Genomic DNA, 22,925 nt, shown 5'->3' with positions numbered 1-22,925 from the left:
AACACAAAGCCATGTTTGTTAAATGTCAACTCATCTGAGGATTAGTCTTAGCTTCCTCCAATCGGAGGGATGGGACATTCCCGGCAGCTTACCTGTGGAGCCAGCAACAATCGCCTTCAGCTTCCTTTTGTGCCTATTAAAACAAGAAACAAAATCTCTAATCTTATAATAGAACCTCAGATACCTAGTTATGCATTCAACGGGAAGTGAGTGAACATGGCAAGTTACAAAACAGGATTTGACGTGGTGCTTCTTTCTGTGAGAATTTAATGCTTCATTGGATTCTTTAATGAAAGTACTCACACTGTGCGGTAATACCAGTTCATCAGAATAAACAACATGGCAGCAAGGAAGAGTAAAACTGCCAAGATGATAATGGCCATCTGAAATAGATAAATAAGCATTCATGCTGAATATAATGCATACTGAATACAACAAATACATTGTATACAAACACACACACCTGTAAGGTGGTAAGGTCATCAGGTGCACGAGCGGTCACAGCAGGCTGAACATCCAGAATGTTGTAGTTTCTAAACAGATTCCTCAACTGCTCCTTGTTCTCATCGATCATCTGAATCACTCTGAAAACCAATGAATTAATTCAGTGAACTAATCAATCATCCTCAATGGATCAAACTGACTGGATGAGACTATTCCAAAGCAAGAATTTATCACTATATGTGACCCTGGACCACAATGTTTTTAAAATTATAGCTAAATAAATAAGCTTTCCATTGCTGTATGGTTTGTTAGGATATGATATGATAATATTTGGCCGAGATACAGCTATTTGAATAGCTGGAATCTAAGGGTGCAAAAAAAAAAATAAAAAAATTTAGAAAAATCGCCTTTAAAGTTGTCCAAATGATGTTCTTAGCAATGCATTTTACTAATCAAAAATTAAGTTTTAATATATTTACGGTAGGAAATGTACAAAATATCTTCATGGCGCTTGATCTTTATTTACAGGAGAAGTCCACTTCCAGAACAACAATTTACAAATAATGTACTCACCCCCTTGTCGTCCAAGATTTTCATGTCTTTCTGTCTTCAGTCGTAAAGAAATGATGGTTTTTGAGGAAAACATTTCAGGATTTTTCTCCATATAATGGACTTCATTGGTGTCCCGATTTTGAACTTTCAAAATGTAGTTTAAATGCAGCTTCAAAGGGCTCTAAACAATCCCAGTCGAGGAAGAAGGGTCTTATCTAGCGAAACGATCAGTCATTGTTTTCGAAAAATAAAAATTTGTATAATTTTTAAGCACAAAAGCTTGTGTAGCACAGGCTCTGGGATGCGCGTCCACGATGCTACGAATTAGTATTGGGTCGTTCTTGAACGATTCTTTCATTCTGAACGAATCTTTAATGTGACTCGACAAGAACGAGTCGTCTCGGGGAGTGATTCGTTCAGTCACGCATGTGCAACACCCCGTACTGTACTGGAATTAGTTCACCTGTTTCGAGTCTTCGGGTTTTCCGAGTCGTTCGTTCATCTTATGGAGTTGTCACGTGATGAACGAACGACTTAAACCCAAAAACTTGTCAGATATGAGGTGAGGTGAGCTAATCATAGACTAAAGACCCAGGTAAACAATGAATTAATCTTTTTTGTTTCTTATAGCATTATAGTTTTGTCTTGTTTGTAGTGTGATCAACGTTTGTGTAAGCAGTAGATGTGTTAGGGTAAGATAAGTAAGATAAGTAGTACGTAATATTTTAATTATATTTTGCTAAAATGACCAAATTGACTCGAAAAAAACATTAGTTCATTTTGCTGAACAAGACTCAAAGGTCCGAGTCGGTAAAATGGTCCGAACTTTTCCCATTTGCCGTGATTCAATAGTATGTAGCGTCGTGAACGTGAATCTCAGAGCCTGTACTACACAAGCTTTTGTGCTTAAAAAGTATAAAAAAAAAAAAGTTACTTTACGAAAAAATTACATTTTGCTAGATAAGACACTTCTTCCTCGACTGTTTAGAGCCCTTTGAAGCTGCATTTAAACTACATTTTGGAAGTTCAAAATCGGGGCACTAATGAAGTCTATTATTTGGAGAAAAATCCTGAAATGCTTTCCTCAAAAACCATAATTTCTTCACGACTGAAGACAGAAAGACATGAACATCTTGGATGACAATGGGGTGAGTAAATTATTTGTGAATTCTTGTTCTGGAAGTGGAGCTCTCCTTTAATATCCTAATGATTTTTGGCATAAAAGAAAAATCTATAATTTTGATCCATACAATGTAATGTTGGCTACTGCTACCCAAGACTATTTTTTTTAAGAAGTCTCTTCTGCTTACCAAGCCTGCATTTATTTGATCCAAAGTATAACATTTTAAAATAATTTTACTATTTAAAATAACTGTATTCTATTTGAATATATTTTAAAATGTAATTTATTCTTGTGATTTCAAAGCTGAATTTTTAGCATCATTACTCCAGTCAGATGACCCTCCAGAAATCATTCTAATATTCTGATTTGCTGCTCAAAAACATTTATTATTATGATGTTGAAAACAGCTGAGTAAAAAAAAAAAAAAAAAAGAAAAAAGGATCATGTGACACTGAAGACTGGAGTAATGGTGCTGAAAATTTAGCTTTGATCACAGGAAAGAATTACATTTTAAAATATATTCACACAGAAAACAACACAAAGTATTTCACAATATTACTCCTTTTGCTGTATTTTTGATCAAATAAATGCTTGGTGAGCAGAAGAAACTTCATTTAAAAACATTAAAAACCTAACTTAAAAACTTTTGACTGGTAGTATATATATGTACTTTAATGTGACCTTCATATAACGAAAAAAAATGATATTACTTATTATAAAAATAATATTATTTAAAAAAATATATATTTAATTGCTTTTTAAACATTATTCTATTTTTTTGCATTGGTCATGTTTGATATGTAACTCTTACCTCTCCACATCTAGAATACGGTTGGTCTGCTTGTTGACCACATGAATCAGAACATCGGTTTGAGCAAAGTTTACTCTTCCCTTTTTATCCACATGAAACTATGGAAAAAAATATTATAAACAGGAGAAAAAATGAATATAACTTTGTACAGACAAGGATTCTAATCTAATTTCTCATGATATTATTAATGATAGCACAAACACTCATGTACCTGTACGTCATCAGTGTTGACTATGGCTCCTGTGATGTTTGAGAGCAGGTTTATAAACTCCTCCTGAAACAGCCGTACACGCTCTGGTATCTCATTAATGACGATTTTCACTCGTTGGTCGTCCCTCAGAATGTAAATGCCCACTAGTGTTACGTCACTATGTCCTGCTAGATCTCTTGCCAGAACCTCCACCACAAAATACCCCGGATCATACGCCATAAACAGGTCAAACGTCCGGATGATTCCATCAGTCTCACCTGGAAATAAAGAAGAGTCGCTAAAAAAAACAACAACAAATAAATAGCATTTAAATAAACTGATATTTCAACAGAGAGTTGCAGAGTGTGTAAAGCACACAGACCGATGATGAAAACGTTGCCCATGTCTTCAGAGTCATTGGAATGCAGTTTGATGTAGCGGATGGACAGAATGTGATAAAGAACAAGACTGTTGTTGCCAATGTCATTATCAATTGCTTGCACCCGGATCAGATCAGAGCCCACTTTAGCATCTGCAGCCACACCTGACGAAGAAAGAGAGACAGGTAAGCTTACACTTACTTGTCTAAATAGGAACATACCATAGGGGTTGTCACAAGGGTACTTAATACAAGGGTATTTAAACTAAATAAAATAAAAAATAATTTAAATTTAAATTAAATATGAAGGTCATATTAAACTGTCTCGGCAAATTTTTACCATAACTTATTTATGCAAATTATTCAGGTTATAACTAGATTATATGTCCCTAGATTATAACTAGATTATATATATATGTTACACTTTTGAATATAATGAATTCAATCAATTTTAGATGAGGAGCAAAAGCAGAAATAGAAGTTTAAGACCAAAGAGTTTAAAAGTTGCTAGCAGAAGAAAAGGCCAATTCTGAGCTGATGGTGAGGCTAAAGGGTTTTAGACAAAAAAAAAAAAAAAACAACAACAACAACAAAAAAGGACAATAATAATGCAAAGCAAATAAAAGCTCAAAATTAAATAAACCTAAAAACAGTGGTGGGAAAATTGAAATATAATTAAATACAAAAAAATAGCATAAAATAGAAACTTGAAAATGGTTTCAAAATACATCAAATCTGTTACCTGCTGTGTATTCCATCTTTGTGAATCTTGGAGACTGGTCGTTGATGTCCTCAAGGAAGATTCTTACTTCCTGTAGTGTAGGGTCACGGCTCGGGTCAAGCACTTGGGCCCGCTGTGACCTTTGACCTCTCGGAGGAGACCAGTTTCGGTTACTGGAAGCTTTAACGATGATGGAATACACTGGGATTTCTTCCCGATCCAGATCTTTTTTGACCCGTAAAACTCCGGCCACACTCATACCAAAGTTTCCCTCGGTATCGCCTCCTAGAAAAGAGCATCATTAAAGCAGTTAAACAGGTTTACACAGGCTATGTGTGAAATACTACCAACATTCTGTTAAGTTTACAAGCAAAATTCAAAGTTTCTCAGAAATGTCAGCACCTTCTGCTGATGCAATGAAGTTGTGCAAACTGTGTGATACATTTCTAAATTCTATGAAGAAAGAGTCCTGACCTACAATAGTTGATCAAGGGTGTTGGTTTGAGACCTAGGTTCACTGGCCTTTATATATATTCTTTCATGAATATGTTTGGCAGAGAGATACAAGTCAATTCAGGAAACATCCATTTACATTTCACATTAAATTCAAACTCATAAACTCCTTTTCTACCAGCTGAATGGAGCAAATGCATCTATAGGGGTTCATTTTTGTTGTTTAGCATTGTGTTTGCACCTGCAATGAAATAGTAGACGATAGCATTAGAGCCCTCGTCTGCGTCCACTGCACCAGTCACATTGCCAACAACGGTCCCTGGAGACGAGTGCTCAGGCACAGACAGAGACTGATATGGCAAACTTCCTCTCTGAAAAACACGCAACACACAGAATTCAAGACTTAAGCAATAATTGGGAAAATTTTCAAATATCACATTTCATGATGTACTGTAGAAGTCCTTAACTCTATAAAGCTTACTGTATTAGATTTGATATGCAAAGGGGTCTCAGGGCTCTAAATAACCAACATGATCAAAACTTTGCTGAAAAAACAATTTACTACATGCCTTCTGTCATTTGAGTAATTATTATTTAGTAATAATTATTTAGCACTGACCTGAATCACAAATTTCACATAAAAGACGTTTACATGTAGTCCACAAGAGAAAATAATACCTGAATAATCCATAGCTGTTTTTTTCTGTTTAGTAATAGTTGTTAATGAGTCACTTGTTTGTTCGGAACAGTTAAACTGTCCGCTGTTCTTCAGAAAAATCCTTCAGATCCCACAAATTCTTCGGTTCTTCAGCATTTTCGTGTATTTGAATCCTTTCCAACAATGACTGTATGATTTTGAGATCCATCTTTTCACACTGAGGACAACTGAGGGACTCATATGCAACTATTACAGACGGTTCAAACACTCACTGATGCTTCAGAAGGAAACACGATGCATTAAGAGCCGGGGGTGAAAACTTTTTAAAATCGAAGATCAGGGTAAATTCTTAAATGTACCCTGGTAAACTTATTTTGTCTTCTGGGGAACATGTAAGTATCTTCTGAAGGGCAGTACTAAATGAAACCTTTGTTTGAACCTTCTGTAATAGTTGCATATGAGTCCCTCAGTTGTCCTTAGTGTGAAAAGATGGATCTCAAAATCATACAGTCATTGTTGGAAAGGGTTCAAATATACAAATAATGCTGGATCATTCAGGTAACAACACAGTATTAAAAATCAAGTGTATGTAAGCCTATTAATAGGGTCATTTTGATAAATTCAACTATTATTTTCTATTGTGGACTATATGTAGACGTCTTTTATGTAAAATATCTTATTCAGGTCAGTACTAAATAAAAAATAACATGCATGATGTATGATCCCTCTTATTTTGGTAAAATGATTAACATTTTGCAGATTCTGCAAGTTCTATGTAAACTTGTATGCATTTTATGTAAGTAGTCTGTTATACTGATAAATATCTCACTGATTTACAAGTTATCAGAATTTCATCTTAATCTTTAGCCAAACAAATGAAATTGTTTTGTTTTTATGACTATTATTTCATAGTCAGGTTTTACAGGGTTAATACTAAACTGGACAACTGGCCTGTAGTCTGTACTTGAAAAACAGTGATGTATCTGATATTTAAAAACAAATGATCAAAACATTACCGGAGGTTTCAGAAAGACAGGTTCATTGTCGTCAATGTCAGATAGAGCCACTTGCAGCGGCTGCATGGTCTCATATGGGACAGGCTGCCCGAGGTCATAGGCCACCACAACCAGCTACAGACAAATACAGGAACTTAAATGGTTATTGCACCATTTGTGAAGGTTTTCTGCCATTTTCTAATTTCAGTGACCTTGGTTAGAAAGAAAGACTCACACTGTACAGGGCTTGTTTCTCTCTGTCTAGTTTAACTGCAGTGGTGATCACCCCAGTCACTGCATCAATATGGAAGTTCTCCCAGTCTCTATTTCCTGCTCCAGTCTGCAGGAAGCTATACCGGACCTCTCCGTTCACTCCCTCATCCTCGTCTGTGGCGAACACTTCATACACCACCAGCCCAGGAGGCTGTTCCTGCAACAGCACACACAAAACATGACCAAATGCTCACTCAAACATGATGTCTGACCCTGAACAAAAACAGGTCATTCCAATCTCTCTCAGTCCAGATACGGTGCATCAGATATGACAGAAATCCATGTGACAGATTTGGGTCAAAGTATTGAACGGGGGGACTCATCCCTGTTAATTCGTCCATGCGAGAGATTCCAGTGTGAGTTTCGTCCCATTTAGTGCTTTTGCATCTAATCAAAGGCATTTTAAAGATTTTAAAGACTGTCTGCAAGAGGAAGTTACAAAGTTTCTCAAAGTACTCAAAATACTATCTGGTATGACACTATGGTTAACAAGTCTCTTAGTCACTGGGGTGGGTTTCATCACTTGGGCTCGGGAATAAAGGGCTTCACAATGATCACAAGGATCTGCAACATGATCTTTTCACTCTGGCTGTCAGATGTACACAGGAGGCTTGACCACACAAGCAAACACTAGATCTCTACTGCGTGTTTCAGCATGCAACTAGACAGCTAGCTAACCAAATACATGTAATGGATATTGCTATGAAGTACCTGTGATGTGAGAAAGACAATGAGAAAGACAAAAGAAGAATGATGTGGGATAACTGAGAGCACATCAAAGTGGTTGAGTTGTAATATGCAGGGCGAGTGAGAAAGCCTGCATTCAATTACATTCAAACAAAGAAAATGTGATTTAGTAATCAATTTGTTTTTCACTGCTACAGACCTCAAGTATGTGCATGATAGTGCCATTGGCAGGCCGCACAAAGATCGGCCTGTTATCATTGACATCTATGACGGTGATCTGAAGAATAGCGGTTCCCCAGAGAGGCGTTCTGCCATGATCGGTCGCCACTACAGTCAGATTAAACCTCTCAAAACTCTGCAGTAACCGCAGAGAGCGAATCAGCCCAGTGTCAGGATCCAGAGAGAAAGCATCTGTGATAGAGAGAGGAAGAGACATCTGCAACATCAAAGTATGTAGATGTACACGAGTGGGTTTATCAGATTGTACATGGAAAGTAAATTGAGAATGTCTTTAATTTCCAATTAATTTCCTGATTTTGAATCAAGATAGCAAACAGGATGTTATATATATAGGCAATTCTACAGAACTGGTTCAAAATCAGAGTTGGAAACGTCTTGAAAAAATCTTTTACCACAAATATTTGTATGTATGCAAATTGTATAATATCCATGGCACACATTTCTAGTAATTGTGCAGTTAATTCTCATATTGTATTTTCAGAAAGTTTTGGAATATTTGTCCTCACCCCAAGTTTGTCACTACCGAAACACAGTGATACATAATTTAATAAGAACGGTTATTTTGATCTATTAAGATTTTGTTTACATCTGTCTAGTAAATGTAATTTTTTCTTTTTTTATTAAAAAGTTTTCAGAGATAAATCAATAGCAATTACAATTTTAACAATATTTCAAGTGTGATTTATGAGATTTGTTGTATTTTCAATCCAATTTTTCTCTGTAAATGACAAAAAGTTGATCATACTGATTTTACAATTACATTAGTAATCAAGTTTACATTAGTTTGAATATACACTGAACCAAACACTATCATAACATTTTAGTTGATAATTCAGTATACTTTATTTTTGACAAAACATCCCATGTTTCTGGTATGACAGCACATTTTCAGTAGTGACAGTAATGCTTTGGTAGTGACCACGTCACATTACAGAATTTTAACCCACATACTAAAACTCTACTAAAACTCTAAAATACTAAAAATAACTGTACTAAATTTTTTGCTTATTTCCCACAAATATGAGAATTATGTGTTTCCTTTTGTCACTAACAAAACAATGATGACATGTTTCGGTCATGACTGTTATGGTAGTGACGATTTTATGGGATAACACCCAAGAACAAAGATTCACCAAATGTTTTGGGTTTCGATGGTGACAATTTTAGATACTTTTGAACCTAGCTTAAAGATGCTAATCAGCACATGTTTAGCTAACATAGTTCTTAACAGTTGTACACATATAAAATCTAAATGTTACGGAATAACAAACCCAAAATTAATTCCAGAAAAAAGGTTTTCGGTAGTGACGTTCCTTAAAATTACAAACAGATTTCCAGACTTTTAGCCACATTTACCTCAAAATGATAGGACCTATATACTCACTCTGTAGCTATGAGAGAGAAGGACATAAATATTTCCTCATCATAAATGTATGGGTTTAGTTAAAAATCGGTCTGAGCCAATGGACTAAAACATGCACTGCTTCGGTAGTGACATGAAATTGTGGGACACGTTATTTTAAATAAAATTTCATAATTTACAAAGAAAATATAAAATAAATATATATTTTTTTGAACCTCACTTTTTTAATTAATCAAAAAGATAAAGCCAATTCTTCAATTCTAAATTCACAACCCATGTATCTATATTTCTGTATATCTGTTTGTATTTGATTTACCCGCTCCAGGGCCTTGTAGACTGTATGTAAGTAATGCATTCTCCCCTTCATCGAGGTCAATGGCCTTCATTGTGATCACTGATGTACCAACCAGCTCATTCTCAAACACACTAGTGGTGAAGACTCTCTCTGAGAAACGTGGACGGAAATCATTTACATCCAGTACTGTCAACTGCACCTAAGAGATACAGAGAGAGACAGTGTTCATAGATGTGATACAGAGGTGTTAAGGTGGAGTACAAAAACTGTTTTGTTTTTTGTTTTTTCTTTTTTTTTGTATTTGAGGTCAGCTCATGCAAAACTGTTCACATGAAACTGAAACTTTCTGTGCAAAAAAATGCAAACATGTGCAGGACAGTTTGCTGTCTGAACACTGATAGAGAACACAGCCAATTGACAATTCACTTTAAAACATATAATGATGATTAATGATGATGCAGATCGTAAAACTGTTACTGGCCATCAGGACTCACCAAAGCTGATTCGTATTTGCATTTTACTCACATTTGGAGCTTTTAGCAAGTCAATAATATGCAAAGTTTGCATTGAAAATTGCATCAGCTGTTGGTATTTTAATTTTCTGCTTGCTTTGCTTCTACACTTCCCATTTCCTCATAACAACAGAGTGTGAATAGAGGAAGTGCAAGCTGTACACTTGGCCACCTCACAAACACTTCATGTCTTGTGAAACCTCATTTGCACAGCTGATGCTCTCTTCATATCCTCCTCGAACAGGAACTGGAAGTGAACAATACTCCGCCTTGACTGCGTCAAGGTCTCTTGCTCAAATCATTTTATCCATATTTGGTTTTTCTTCCTGTGGTCAAGTGGCCTTCTCAGTTTGCAGAACAGGTTGTTCGAACATGGATTTCAGATTGAGATAAATGACAACACAAGTTCATCTGTTTGTGTCTGAACAAACCAGATCTAAACATAAAAAGGGCAACATATGCTGCCTCTTGAGTTTGGATGCCATAATTAGTCAAATTATTTTTTTTGTTTCAGCTTATCCACATATTTATGCACCTGGACGGAGTTTTCTCTGCGGTTGTTTGGGCTTCCGCCAGGGTTGTCCCTAGCGTAGGCTGTGAGTGTGTAACGGTCCTTGGTCTCTCTGTCCAGGGCAGACAGGATATAGATGTCACCCTGATAACATAAGACATTAACAATAAATAAATAAATGATATTTTAAATGGCATTTTTTATTGTCTTTGTTTTCACACCAACACACTCACCGTTGTGGGTGTGATGCCGAACTTGCCCTCTCCATCCACTAGCCCGTATTCAATGACAGAGAACAGGCCGGAGTCTGCATCTGTCGCACTCACGCTTACAATAATGGTGCCAAGTGCAACATCCTCAAAAATGGACTTCTGCACACAGAAACATATGCATGATGAAACACAATGCAATATTGTAAAATATTATTACAACTTAAAATGTTTTTCTATTAGAATATATTGTAAAACGTAATTTATTCCTGTGATGCAAAGTCATGAAATCATTCAAATATGCAGATTTTATGCTGAAACATTTTAGATTATTGTCAATGTTGTGCTGCAATGTTTTTTTGAGGAAAGCAACACTGAAAATATTTAAAATCCCATTTAAATCTGGAAACTAGATAAGAACAAGTCAAGACAAATCAAGACATACTTTAGGTTGGCTTGAGAAATGGCTTGAGAGATTAGTATGAAGTTAACATGTTGCGATCATGATTAACATGTTGCTAACATTTTTCTAGCATGACTAGCATGTTGCTAACATGTTTGTAGCATGACTAGCATGTTGCTAGCATAATTAGCATGTTGCTAATCATGTTTCTAGCATGATTAACATGTCATAAGCACATTTCTAGGATGTTTCTAACATGACTAGTATGTTGCTAGCATGTTTGTTACATGACTAGCATGTTGCTAGCACGATTAGCATGTTGTTAAACATTTTTCTAACATGTTGTTAGCATGATTACGTTATGTTGCTAGCATGTTTCTAACATGATTAGCATGCTACCAGAATGATTAGCAAGTTACTAGCATGCTTCTAGTTTTTAAGCTTGGCTAATGAGATAGATAGATTAGCATGTTGTTAGCATGATTAGCATATAGTTATGTTACTAGCATGTTGATAACATGTTTTAGCATGATTAGCATGTTACTAGCATGTTGTTAGCATGTTTCCAACATGATTAGCAAGTACTAGCATGATTCTAGTTGCTAGGCTTGGCTAGTGAGATAGATAGATATATAGATAGAGTGGAAGTTAGAATGAGTCTAAATGGATTAGAAATAGTACACTGAAGGGAAATAAACTGATTGTGGAAAACTGTACAAAATGCATAAAGACATTTTCTGCAATACTTGTAACTAAATGTGTTGTACTTACTATAATTTGTCATTAAGATTTTGCATTGAAAAATTGCAAAAAGCAACACAGAAGCATTTTCACTAGTGTCAAACTTTGACCCTATTGCATGAGCTTTACACCTGTAATTTTCTCCATCAGAATTAAAATACTTCCTGAATTTAGCAGGAAAGAAAAGCATTCAATCTGCACAGTACCCTGATTCTCTGGTTTGCACTGATTTACCTGATACAAAGGCCGTTGAAAGACTGGGTTGTTGTCGTTGACATCAACAATGCGCAGATAGACAGGAAGCTCAGCAAAGCGAGGAGGCGTGCCGTGATCCTGTGCACGCACCGTGAAGTTCAACCACTGCACTTGTTCAAAATCCACCGTACGATTGGCCACAATTTTACCTGTAGACAGTGATTTTGAAAGACATGCACCATGTAGATTAAGAGGTGGAATTAAATCAACAAGCCCCATTTTTCAAGCCTCAACCATTTAGGGTTTAATGCTACAGAAATGAGAATGCATTCATGTGTGTAACCTGTAGAAGGGTCTTCAAGTCTTATGTAGTCTCCACGGGGTAGGTGTAGGAGCTGGTAGATGATCTGTCCGTTGGGTCCTTTATCAGGATCCACAGCCGTCACCGACAGCAGTGTGGTACCAGGCACGGCACCCTCCAGAATGCTCTCTGAAAAGTTCGCTACTCCGAAAGGGCGAAAACGGGGAGCGTTGTCATTCACATCCAGCACGTTGATGGTTAATTTGGCTGTGGAGAGAAATAAAAAGTAACGGAGTTGATTTCCTGGAATGAGGAAAAGAAACAAAATTTTTCCCCCAGGGTGCTTCAGTGTTAGTCAAGATAAGAAATCATAGGAAGGAAAACCTGACAAACTGGAAGCTGGTTACCAGCATGGTTTCTGGCAATCCTGGTTAACTGTGCCAGTCAAGCCAGTTAATAAGCCTGGTGTGGATATACATTACTAAAAGCTCTTCAACAGCAAGATTTTTAATGTTTTTAAAAAAGTCTCTTCTGCAGTCTAAGCCTGCATTTATTTGATCCAAAGTACAGCAAAAACAATAAAATTTTGAAACATTTTTTCTATTTGAATATATTTTTTATCATGCAATTTATTCCTATGCTTTCAAAGCTGAATTTTTAGCATCATTACTCCAGTCAAATGATCCTTCAGAAATTATTCTAATATTCTGATTTGCTTAAAAAACTATTATTATTATGTTGAAAACAGCTGAGTAGAATTTTTTCAAGTTTCTTTGATGAATAGAAAGTTCAGAAGAAGAGCATTCATCTGAAATAGAATAGAATGCATTTGTAGATTGTATATGTACGTTGGGTCAATTTAAAGCATCCTTGCTAAATAAAAGTACTAATTTCTATTATTTCTATTTAAAAAAATATAAATATCCCAACTCCAAGCTTTTGAATGGTATAGTGTAAAATGTTACAAAAGCTATTATTTCAGATAAATGCTGATCTTTGGATCTTTCTATTCATCAAAGAATCCTGAAATACTTAAATGTTTAAAACACTGATAATAATAATAAAGCAAATCAGCATATTACAATGATTTCTGAAGGATCATGTGACTGGAGTAGTGATGTTGAAAACTTCAATTTAATCACAGGAATAAATTACATTTTAAAATACATTCAAATAGAAAGCAGTTATTTTAAATAGTAAAAATATTTGCAATATTACTGCTTTTGCTGTATTTTGGATCAAATAAATGCAGGCTTGGGGAGCAAAAGAGACTTATTTAATAAACATTAATAAACATACTGCTCAAAAACTTTTGACTGATAGTGTATTGCAATGCTGTCAGTTTCTTTATCTAAACAGTTTTCAACAAATTTAGGATTACATCACTTGCTCTCCAATAGATCCACTGTAGTGAATGGGTGCCGTAACAATGAGAGCTTGAAAAGCTGCTCAAAAATAATAATAGACATGTAATCTACAAGCGTACTTGTAATAAACATGCAGCTTTTTACTTCACAAGACATCAATGACAGACTAGAGTTGAGCGGATACTTGTGGATAATTGTGATGTTTTTATCAGGTGTTTAAAATCTCATTCTGACGGCACCCATTCACTGCAATGGATCTAATGGTAAGCAAGTGATGTAATGCTAAATTTGTCCATTTGCTCTAATAAAGACACAAACTCATCTACATCTTGAATGGCCTGAGGGTGAGTAAATAGAAGAACAGATGAAAAAAAGAAATGAAAAGACAAGAAATGAAGTAAGTACACAGAATCTTTCTTACCATTGGGTACACTGACGGACATGTCAATAACATCACTGGCATTGTCATGCACTGAAACAATGATCTCAAAAGTGGCAACCAGCTCTCGGTTCAAGGGGTTTCGTACAAACACAGCACCTGAGAATAAAGATGGATACAAATATCAACACATTAGAGCATAACAGGGTTCCTTTTTTAGTAAAAATAACACAGAAAGATAGATTTTAGAAAATAGCTCCATGTGACAAAAATGTCTAATTGCTCACCTGTGTAAAAGTCAATTCCAAACGACTGCTGCAGCCCATCCACTGGATTATTCCCATCATCCTTTGCTTCCACAGAGATGATGTAATACTCCAGGCGCGGTCTTAGATCAGGGTCCTCTGCGGTGAGCGTAGCTACGACCTCTCCTGGCGGAGTTGACTCGTTAACGCTGATGGTCTGCACAGGCCGTATGAAACGAGGACGGGAGTCGTTGACGTCGTCTAGAACGACAGTCAACGTCGCTGTCCCCGAAAGAGGTGGTGTGCCTCGGTCAGTTGCGATGACAACTAGACGGTACGAGCTCCGCTCCTCTCGGTCCAGTGTAGCATTGCCGACCACGACGGCACCAGAGAGAGCATCAACAATGAAACGGTCTTGAGCGCCGCTGTCTAACCGATACTGCAGCCAACCGTTAGAGCCGGCATCAGCGTCACTCGCAGACAGCTGTGTTACTACCACACCTGAAAATACACACAATGACACATAATACATCATATATAACATTTTATTTATTTATAACTTATATTTATTATTATTTATTGTTTTAGTTTGTTTTATTTTTTTTAACAATTCTTTTATTAATTATATTAATTAATATTTATACTTTTTTAGTGTGGTTTCATTTTAGATTAAGTTTTGATTTGTCATTTTTATTTTTTTGTATTTCAATATAGCTTTAATAAATTTTTATTTCAACTTTTTCAATTTTTAACTATTTGTCTTTTTAATTTTCGTTGAATTTTTAAACTTAGTTTTTCATCTAATATTTATATTTTATTTTATTTCAGCTTTACTTCAATACTTTAAAGATGATAATAACATGAATTATTATTTTCAATATTTATTAGTGTTATTGTTATTAATAATAATTAATAATTTTATTTTTTGTATTTCAATATAGCTTTAAATTCAATTTTTTCTTTACATTTTTCTTTACAAATTTTTGTATTTAAAATAAACTATTTTAAACAGTTTGTATGTTCAATTTTCATTTGCTTTTTAAAGCTTTAGGTTTTTTTAATCTAATGTCTATATTTTATTTTATTTACTTCAATTTAGTTTTACTTTAATTTATGTACATACCTTAAGAAAATATAAATTTGTAAATAAATGACAATTATAAAAATAATAAATAAATAATATTAACTCAACAACATTAATTACATTATCAATATTTATTCTATTTAATAGTGTTTTTTACAGTACTGTTATTTATTACTGTTATTATTAATAATAATACTTTATTATTTTTATTTTTATTTTTTATTTTTTATTATTATTATTATTAATACTTAATTACTTTATTTGTTTCATATTTCAATATAGCTTTAATTAAATTTTACTTCATTTCTAGTTTTAGTAATTTTCGTATTTAAAATTAATCTATTTTTAACAATTTGTATTTTTAATTCTGTTTAATTTTTAAAGTTTAGTTTTTTTATCTAATATTCATATTTTATTTAATTGAATTTTTTTTTAAATTGACTTAATTTAGAAATGCATTAAGACATAATACATTTGTAAATTAATAACACTAAATAACACTAAAAATAAAAAATAATATTAATTATTATAATCCACATTTATTAGATTTAATAATAATAACAATAATAACAACAACAACAATAATAATAATGATAATAATAACAATACATATTAGTTAATTAATATTTAATAATAGCAACAACAACAACTTTACACTCCCACTTTTATACACTGCAATGGGGACCAACAAACCACATTAAACTAGTTTCTCCTCCAGTTCATCCACCTCCATCAGTTGATACTGTCTCTCTCACCTGTGGGGCTGTTTTCTGGCAGGTGTACGGTGAAACTGGATGGATTGAAGACAGGTGGGTTGTCGTTTATGTCGAGGATAGTGATAGTGAGTGGGACGGTGCTGTTCAAACCTCCCACATCCTCCCCAAGCAGAAACAGCTCCACCCGTGGCACAGAGAAAGCCTCCCGGTCCAGCACAGCACCCCCACGCACTGATACCACCCCTGCAGACACAGAGAGAGTGGGTGGGAAAGAGAACGTGTCACGAACGGGAGAAGTGCAAGATTACAAGAAACTTTGTGGGTGTACGAAAGGTGGGAGGACTGCTGACACTTGTATAACCGAAACCACAGATATGAAAGTATCTGCATGTTTGAAGGAATTAAATTTAAGACTATTTAATCAATGACAAAAAAAGACCAATTCATGACCAACTTTTTAGATTGTATTAAAGGTTAAAGGATTAGTTCACTTCCAGCATAAAAATGTCCTGTTAATGTACTCACCCCTATGTCATCCAAGACGTTCATGTCTTTCTTTCTTCGGTCAAAAAGAAATGAAGGTTTTTGAGGAAAACATTCCAGGATTTTTCTCCATATAGTGGACGTCAATGGGTTGAAGGTGCAAAATGCAGTTTCAATGCAGCTTCAAAGGGCTCTACACAATCCCAGCCAAGGAATAAGGGTCTCATCTAGCGAAACAATCTGTCATTTTCTAAGAAAAGTACAAATTTATGTACTTTTTAACCACAAATGCTTGTCTTGTACTAGCTCAGCCTCATACATTATGTAATCACATATGCGTAACATAGGCGGAAGTGTTTACAAAGCGAATGTGCAAAGAAAGTCAAATACCTTTTACAAAAAAAAAAGTTAAACAACGATGCTGGACAATTTTGAAGTTGGAGGAGAAAATGAGATTGAGGTTTTCACCCTCCCTACCTTTTTGAACCAAAGTACACAGACGAAGAACTAACCACGAACATTTGTGGTTTAAAAAAATGACAGATCGTTTTTCTAGATAAGACCCTTATTCCTCGGCTGGGATCGTGTAGAGCCCTTTGAAGCTGTGTCGAAATTGCATTTTGCACATTCAACCCACTGATCCCCACTGAAGTCCACTATATGGAGAAAAGGAATGTTTTCCTTAAAAAAATGTATTTTTCTTTTTGACTGAAGAAAGAAAGACATGAACATACTGGATGCCAAGCGGGAGATCAAATTATCAGGAAATTTTTATTCTGGTGAACTAAACCTTTAAATTTATTTGATGTTAAAATCACTACATTTTGGGAAACAAGAAAACAAAATGGATATAATCCATAAGATCTGTACTGAACTTCAGACCTGTGCGGGAGTCTATGGAGAACAGGTCCACTCTGGTTCCCAGAAGACGATACCTCACCACTGCATTCTCCCCAATGTCTTTGTCCTCTGCTAGAACTGGGCCATTTAGAATCAACACAGTGGTGCCTGATTGACAAAAAGACACAGAGAGAGGTTTAGAGATTCGGCTTCAGACGTTCAGCTTTGATCTGATGTTAAATGAGTCATGACCAAGATAACTGTTCATTGTTCATTGTATTTATTTCTCCTCAAAGTATGCTATATTAGTCACAACCTTGTTTGCTCAAGAGACGCACAATTTAGTGTAATGATCATTTTTATGATTATTGAATTATATCAGACTAATATCACACTGTGTTCATTCATTTACTCCAGAGGTGAAGGTTTCTCCATGAGTTCCTTGCTTCTGTCATCTTTTGACTTCTGTTTGAGTTTTAAAAAAGAAGTTAGACAGTTTGGTTTTAAAAGACTTAGTGTTCAGAAAATATTATCAGATGAGAACAAAACATAAATGACAATATAATAAGCCTTAAAGGACACGCCCCTTAAAAAAGGTTGTTTTAGACAGAGCGTCAGAATGAGGGTTAATAATACAGTGAATTTATAACAGCTAAGGGGCATTGTGAGGCACGATGTGGAGCAGAGTGCCTAAAACCCCCTTAGCCGTTATAAATTCACCGTAAACCACGGCTTCACAGGGCTTACTGGTTTAATAAAACGGTTATTCCATATACATAGTAAGGTTTCACAAAATAAAAAAGAGCAAATAAAGTGTAATGATATTAATAAAAACATTATTCTTCCGCCAAACAATGTAGTTTCTCAGAAACTGCGTGCAACAATGTGGTTGCCGATCAACACACAGATGTAAACAAAGGTGTACATTCAACGCAGCTCTTACAACCAGAATCAAGGACCAGAACTATCTGCTTTATAATAATCATAATAAGACAGATAGTTCAGGTCCTTGATTCTAACTTTTTTTGCTCTGCTTTAATTTGTAAAACTTTACTACATACATGGAATAACTGTTTTATAAAAGCAATAAGCCCTGTGAAGCCATGGTTTACAGTGAGTTTATAACAGCTAAGGGGGTTTTAGGCACTCCGCGAATATAAGCCTTGTGAAGTCATGGTGTACAGTGAATTTATAACAGCTAAGGGGGTTTTAGGCACTCCGTGAATATAAGCCTTGTGAAGCTGTGGTTTTAACAACACCCCTTAGCTGTTACAAATTCACTGTAAACCACAGCTTCACAAGGCATATTGCTTTATTTTTCCACATATTTATGTGTTTTTCGTGCAAAAAGAACCTTATTAACATTATAAGTAAACCTCAAGGAACGTTTTAAAATAATAAAAACAATCCACATCATGACCCCTTTAAGAATAAATAAAACTGAACTGAATAAACACTGTACTAAACTGAGCTAAATAGTGACACTGTTGTTCCTGTAGAGCTGCTTCATTGCTGAATCAGATGTTTCATAATTGATGAACTGCCACATGGACATTTTTACTGAAATGAAGCAACACTGAACTAAATCGAGCTGAATCATTATTGTCTTCTATTGACCTGCTTATAGCTTGTTTTATAATTGATGAACTTTGCAACACTGACAACTAAACTGAATCAACACTGAACTGATTTAAGCTGAATAATGAGAAACTGTATTGTATAAAGTGCTACATAAATGAATGTGATCTAACTTGACTATTTTTATCCTTTAGCCATTTTCGCTAATGTGTTAATAAATGGTATTTTTGTTCTGAAAGTTGTTCTGAAAGTTTTCATAGTGCAACAAACTTGTGTTTTAAAAAATTTCTCATGACAGGCAATCAACGCAGCTGTTTAAACTACCGTTTTAAACAAGAGATACATCTTTTTTTCTCTGCCCTTTCTTTGAAAGGACAATCTTTACACAATCTTCATTCTCAAAGTCGGGATGTGGTTAGCGAGAACACTGGGTACCTGTGGGTGAGTTTTCACTGATCTCGCCCCTGTAATTAGACTGTGTGAAGATGGGCCTGTTGTCATTCACATCCAGCACTGTCACCACCAACAGCTCTGAGTCCTGAGCAGAGAGAAAAAGTCTCATGACAGTGTTCACCTGATCGTCCCATTCACACTATTTGTGAAAGCTGGATACGTTGTGTTATTTACCCTGCGTGCAATGCGAGGGTTGTCTGGGTTGTCTTTGACAGTGATGGTGAGGCTATATTCAGCCACTCTCTCTCTGTCAAGCGGCCTGTTCACCTGAACCACACCTGACTGTAGGGAAGAGCACATCAAAATTAATATTTCCATCTCTTATTTAAAAAAATAATCTGCCTCTTATTCTTTGCGTCTGTTTACATCCCTATATCCCACTGCCTCTTACTGTCTCATTAATGTAGAACGATCCATCAGTGTTGCCAGCAGTGATGCTGTATGTGAGGAGAGCGTTGCGGCCGCTGTCAGAGTCTTGTGCCCGCACTTGTGTGATGGAGGTGTAGACCGCTGCTCCCTCACTCACGCTGGTGTTATAGGGCAAGTTGAGCAGGACGGGGTCATTATCATTAATGTCCAACACCTGAATGCCCACTACCACCTGATACAGAAAAACAAAACCACAATTTGAATTATGGGAAGTTATTCAGTGCATACAAATTCACATTTAAAACATACTAATATCTACTACATACTAGTATCAAATAAAAGCAATTACCATAATGAATAAAAATTAAAAATAAATAAAAATAATTCAATTTCCTCTTTTAAAGTTTGTATTTGTGCATGCTTTATAGATTTGAAGCATTTGTTTTCATTGTTTTTAGCTATGGTGAAGAATGTGAAATCTGGTATGAATTTAAATTTCACTTTTTTCATAAAGTTCCAGGTTTGTTGGGTTTGCTTGTAAGGCTGGGCAATTTGTCTAAAATGTTTTGTGATTATATATCAACATGAGCAGAAATTAATAGTAATAGCAATATTAATAATAACTTTAATTATTATTATTATTAAATAAAAATATGAAAAAAGACATACTGCTATGATAATATTTCCACTGTAAAATAACATTTGCAGATTTAAAACAAATAATAGAATAATAATTTTATTTTACAACTGCAAAATTACAATACTTATATTTATGACTGTTTTAATTTCTTTATTTTCAATCATACATACTTTACAAATTCAAAGTATTTTCTTTTAATGGTTTTAATTGCTGTGAAGAATGGACAAAAGGAGGCCAAAAGAATTGGGGAAAAATCTAACTGTGATCTTTCTGGGAAAAGAAAAATGTTTAATTTAATTTATTTTTTAAGCTTGTTTGCTTGTATGTTTAAAAAAAAAAAAATATATTGCTATTGCACTGAAAAATAAAAGATAATAAGGAAAAATAATATAATAACTTTATTTTACAACACTAATATTTATGATATAAATACTTTATAGATTCAAAGCATTTTTAAATGGTTTTAATTGCTGTAAAGAATGGACAAAAGGAGGCCAAAAGAACTGGGGAAAAATCTAATTGCGATCTTTCTGGAAAAAAAATATATATATATATATTTTTCAAGCTTGTTTGCCTGTTTGTATTAAAAAAAGAAATATTGCTATTGCACTGAAAAATAAAAGATATGAAAAAAACATAACACATTTACAACACTAATTTATGACTGTTTTAATCTTTTCATCTTCAAATGCTAAAACAATCACATTTTTATTCTGGTGCATTACAGGGAGGCCTCAAAGCTTCCCTTTTGTTGACAACAGAGTGATTATAAGCACTTCTCATTTCAAGTAAGATTACAAGGAAGATGGCATATGTTGCGTTCCCAAATGCATGTTATAAGTGACCCAAACTCAGAACAGAAGCAGAGACGAGTTTGTGCAGAGCAGCATTTACTGCAAACCGAGCTTCTCTGAGAACAAGTCCTTTTGCACAAAATAACACAATTCCGAGTTTAAAACAAACTCATACAGACTTTTCAGTTTCAATTTTCAGTTCTACTTAGATCAACTGTGCAGCTCTAATGGCCTAAGATGCCTTTTTTTTAATGTATTAATGAACATCAGCTCAATTTATTTAGCTTGATGCTCAACTAAAACGCAAACTGTACACAGCAAAAGGGATTTTGTGGTCTCACAGTGCAATTTATTGTGTCCCAACACTGCCATACTGTCTTTCCACATACCCAAAAGCATGTACTTTCCCATCAGTTCTTCATTTTGTGCATAGTAGAAGAATATGAACGGAACATTTGTGGGGGTGTTTACCATAGCGCTGAGGGCTGGTGTTCCCAAATCTTTGGCAGTAATGGTGATGTTGTAATAGGCAATAGTTTCTCTGTCCAGCTCTACATCTCTCCTCACTCTTAACTCTCCTTCAACTGATGAAATCACAAACTCATCTGGGAAAGAGAGAGACAGAAACAACCAGAGACAAAGAAAAAGGAACAACTCATTTTTAAAAGCAGACAAAACATAGCAAATTTAAACATTAATACTTTTTCTAATTGGATCTGAATCAGCTGTCTATCACACACACACACACACACACTTTTCAGGTCCCCTGCGGTGATGCTGTACTCCACTTTTCCGTTGGATCCCGAGTCAGCGTCCGTAGCTTTAACGGTCCACACACGTGGACCCGGCTGGCCCTCTGTGATTTCAAACGGACCCTCGAATGCTCTTGGAAAGATGGGTGCATTATCGTTCACATCTACCACATTCACCAGGACCTGCGGTACAGGACAGTGTGTGAGTGTGATATAAAGGAATCATGAGGATTGTGAACACGGGTTTAGCGGATGTGAACTCACTGTGGTGCTGGAGGTCAGTCTGAACTGAGGTATAGGACACTGATCTGTGGCTGTGACCGTCAGCACATAATGACCATTACTGATCTCATAATCCAGCTCCTTAATGACCACAATTTGACCCTGTGAACACAAACAAACACACAATCTATGGCAACAGAGTATGTGAATCATGCTCAGGAAGTCTTTTGTGAACTACCACGTCTCATTTGAAAGATTTTTTAAAAATACTTTTATTCAGCAGGGATGCATTAAACTGATCAAAAGAGAAAGTAAAGACATTTATAATGTCACAAAAGATTTCCATTAAAAAAAAATGCCATTCATTTGAACTTTCTTTTCATTAAAGAATCCTGAAAAAGTTTCCACAAAAATATTAAGCATTTTTGAACATTAATAATAAGAAGAAAATGTTTCTTGAGCAGCAAATCAGCATATTAGAAAGGTTTCTGAAGGATCATATAAAAACTGAAGACTGGAGTAATGCCTGCCAAAAATTCAGCATTGCATCATAGAAAAAAATTACATTATTACAATATATTCAAATAGGAAAGTTGTATTTTAAATTGTAATAATATTTCACAATACTTCTGTTTCACGTGTATCTTTTTGATCCAATAAAAGCAGCCGTGGTGAGCATAAAAGTCTTCTTTCAAAAACATCTATATTCAAAAAATATATTCAAATAATAAAGTGTTATTTTAAATTGTAATAATATTTCACAATATTACTGTTTTAACTGTATTTCTTGATCAAATAAACGCAGCCATGGTGAGCATAAGTCTTTCAGAATTATCTATAAAATATATTTAAAACATACATTCAAATAGGAAAGTGTTATTTTAAATTGCAATTGTTATTTCACAATATTACTGCTTTTACTGTATTTTTTATCAAATAAATGCAGC

At 34.9% G+C, this 22,925-nt stretch overlaps 1 protein-coding gene across 1 annotated transcript in view; it reads right to left on the bottom strand.

Annotated features, from left to right (window-relative positions):
* Window positions 1-22,925, bottom strand: part of cdh23 (cadherin-related 23) — a 308,861-nt gene that overhangs the window by 5,691 nt on the left and 280,245 nt on the right. Inside the window, exons 39-64 of the mRNA XM_051125171.1 lie at window positions 22,021-22,140; window positions 21,759-21,939; window positions 21,476-21,609; window positions 19,593-19,802; window positions 19,376-19,483; window positions 19,184-19,286; window positions 17,213-17,338; window positions 15,887-16,090; window positions 14,090-14,548; window positions 13,845-13,961; window positions 12,099-12,323; window positions 11,795-11,964; window positions 10,441-10,578; window positions 10,232-10,351; window positions 9,206-9,383; window positions 7,486-7,697; window positions 6,562-6,756; window positions 6,348-6,461; window positions 4,915-5,044; window positions 4,242-4,505; window positions 3,503-3,664; window positions 3,142-3,398; window positions 2,931-3,028; window positions 464-584; window positions 304-383; window positions 93-133 (exon numbers count right to left, since the gene is read on the bottom strand). Of these exons, the coding sequence (XP_050981128.1) occupies window positions 93-133; window positions 304-383; window positions 464-584; window positions 2,931-3,028; window positions 3,142-3,398; window positions 3,503-3,664; window positions 4,242-4,505; window positions 4,915-5,044; window positions 6,348-6,461; window positions 6,562-6,756; window positions 7,486-7,697; window positions 9,206-9,383; window positions 10,232-10,351; window positions 10,441-10,578; window positions 11,795-11,964; window positions 12,099-12,323; window positions 13,845-13,961; window positions 14,090-14,548; window positions 15,887-16,090; window positions 17,213-17,338; window positions 19,184-19,286; window positions 19,376-19,483; window positions 19,593-19,802; window positions 21,476-21,609; window positions 21,759-21,939; window positions 22,021-22,140 (4,267 nt within the window). The remainder of the gene's footprint in view (window positions 1-92; window positions 134-303; window positions 384-463; window positions 585-2,930; window positions 3,029-3,141; window positions 3,399-3,502; window positions 3,665-4,241; window positions 4,506-4,914; window positions 5,045-6,347; window positions 6,462-6,561; window positions 6,757-7,485; window positions 7,698-9,205; window positions 9,384-10,231; window positions 10,352-10,440; window positions 10,579-11,794; window positions 11,965-12,098; window positions 12,324-13,844; window positions 13,962-14,089; window positions 14,549-15,886; window positions 16,091-17,212; window positions 17,339-19,183; window positions 19,287-19,375; window positions 19,484-19,592; window positions 19,803-21,475; window positions 21,610-21,758; window positions 21,940-22,020; window positions 22,141-22,925) is intronic.

Source organism: Labeo rohita, chromosome 13 (assembly GCF_022985175.1).
Source record: "Labeo rohita strain BAU-BD-2019 chromosome 13, IGBB_LRoh.1.0, whole genome shotgun sequence".
In the NCBI taxonomy this organism is placed as follows: Eukaryota; Metazoa; Chordata; class Actinopteri; order Cypriniformes; family Cyprinidae; genus Labeo; species Labeo rohita.
Note: the sequence above shows the minus strand (reverse complement) of the source record. Positions and strands in the feature narration are given on the sequence as shown.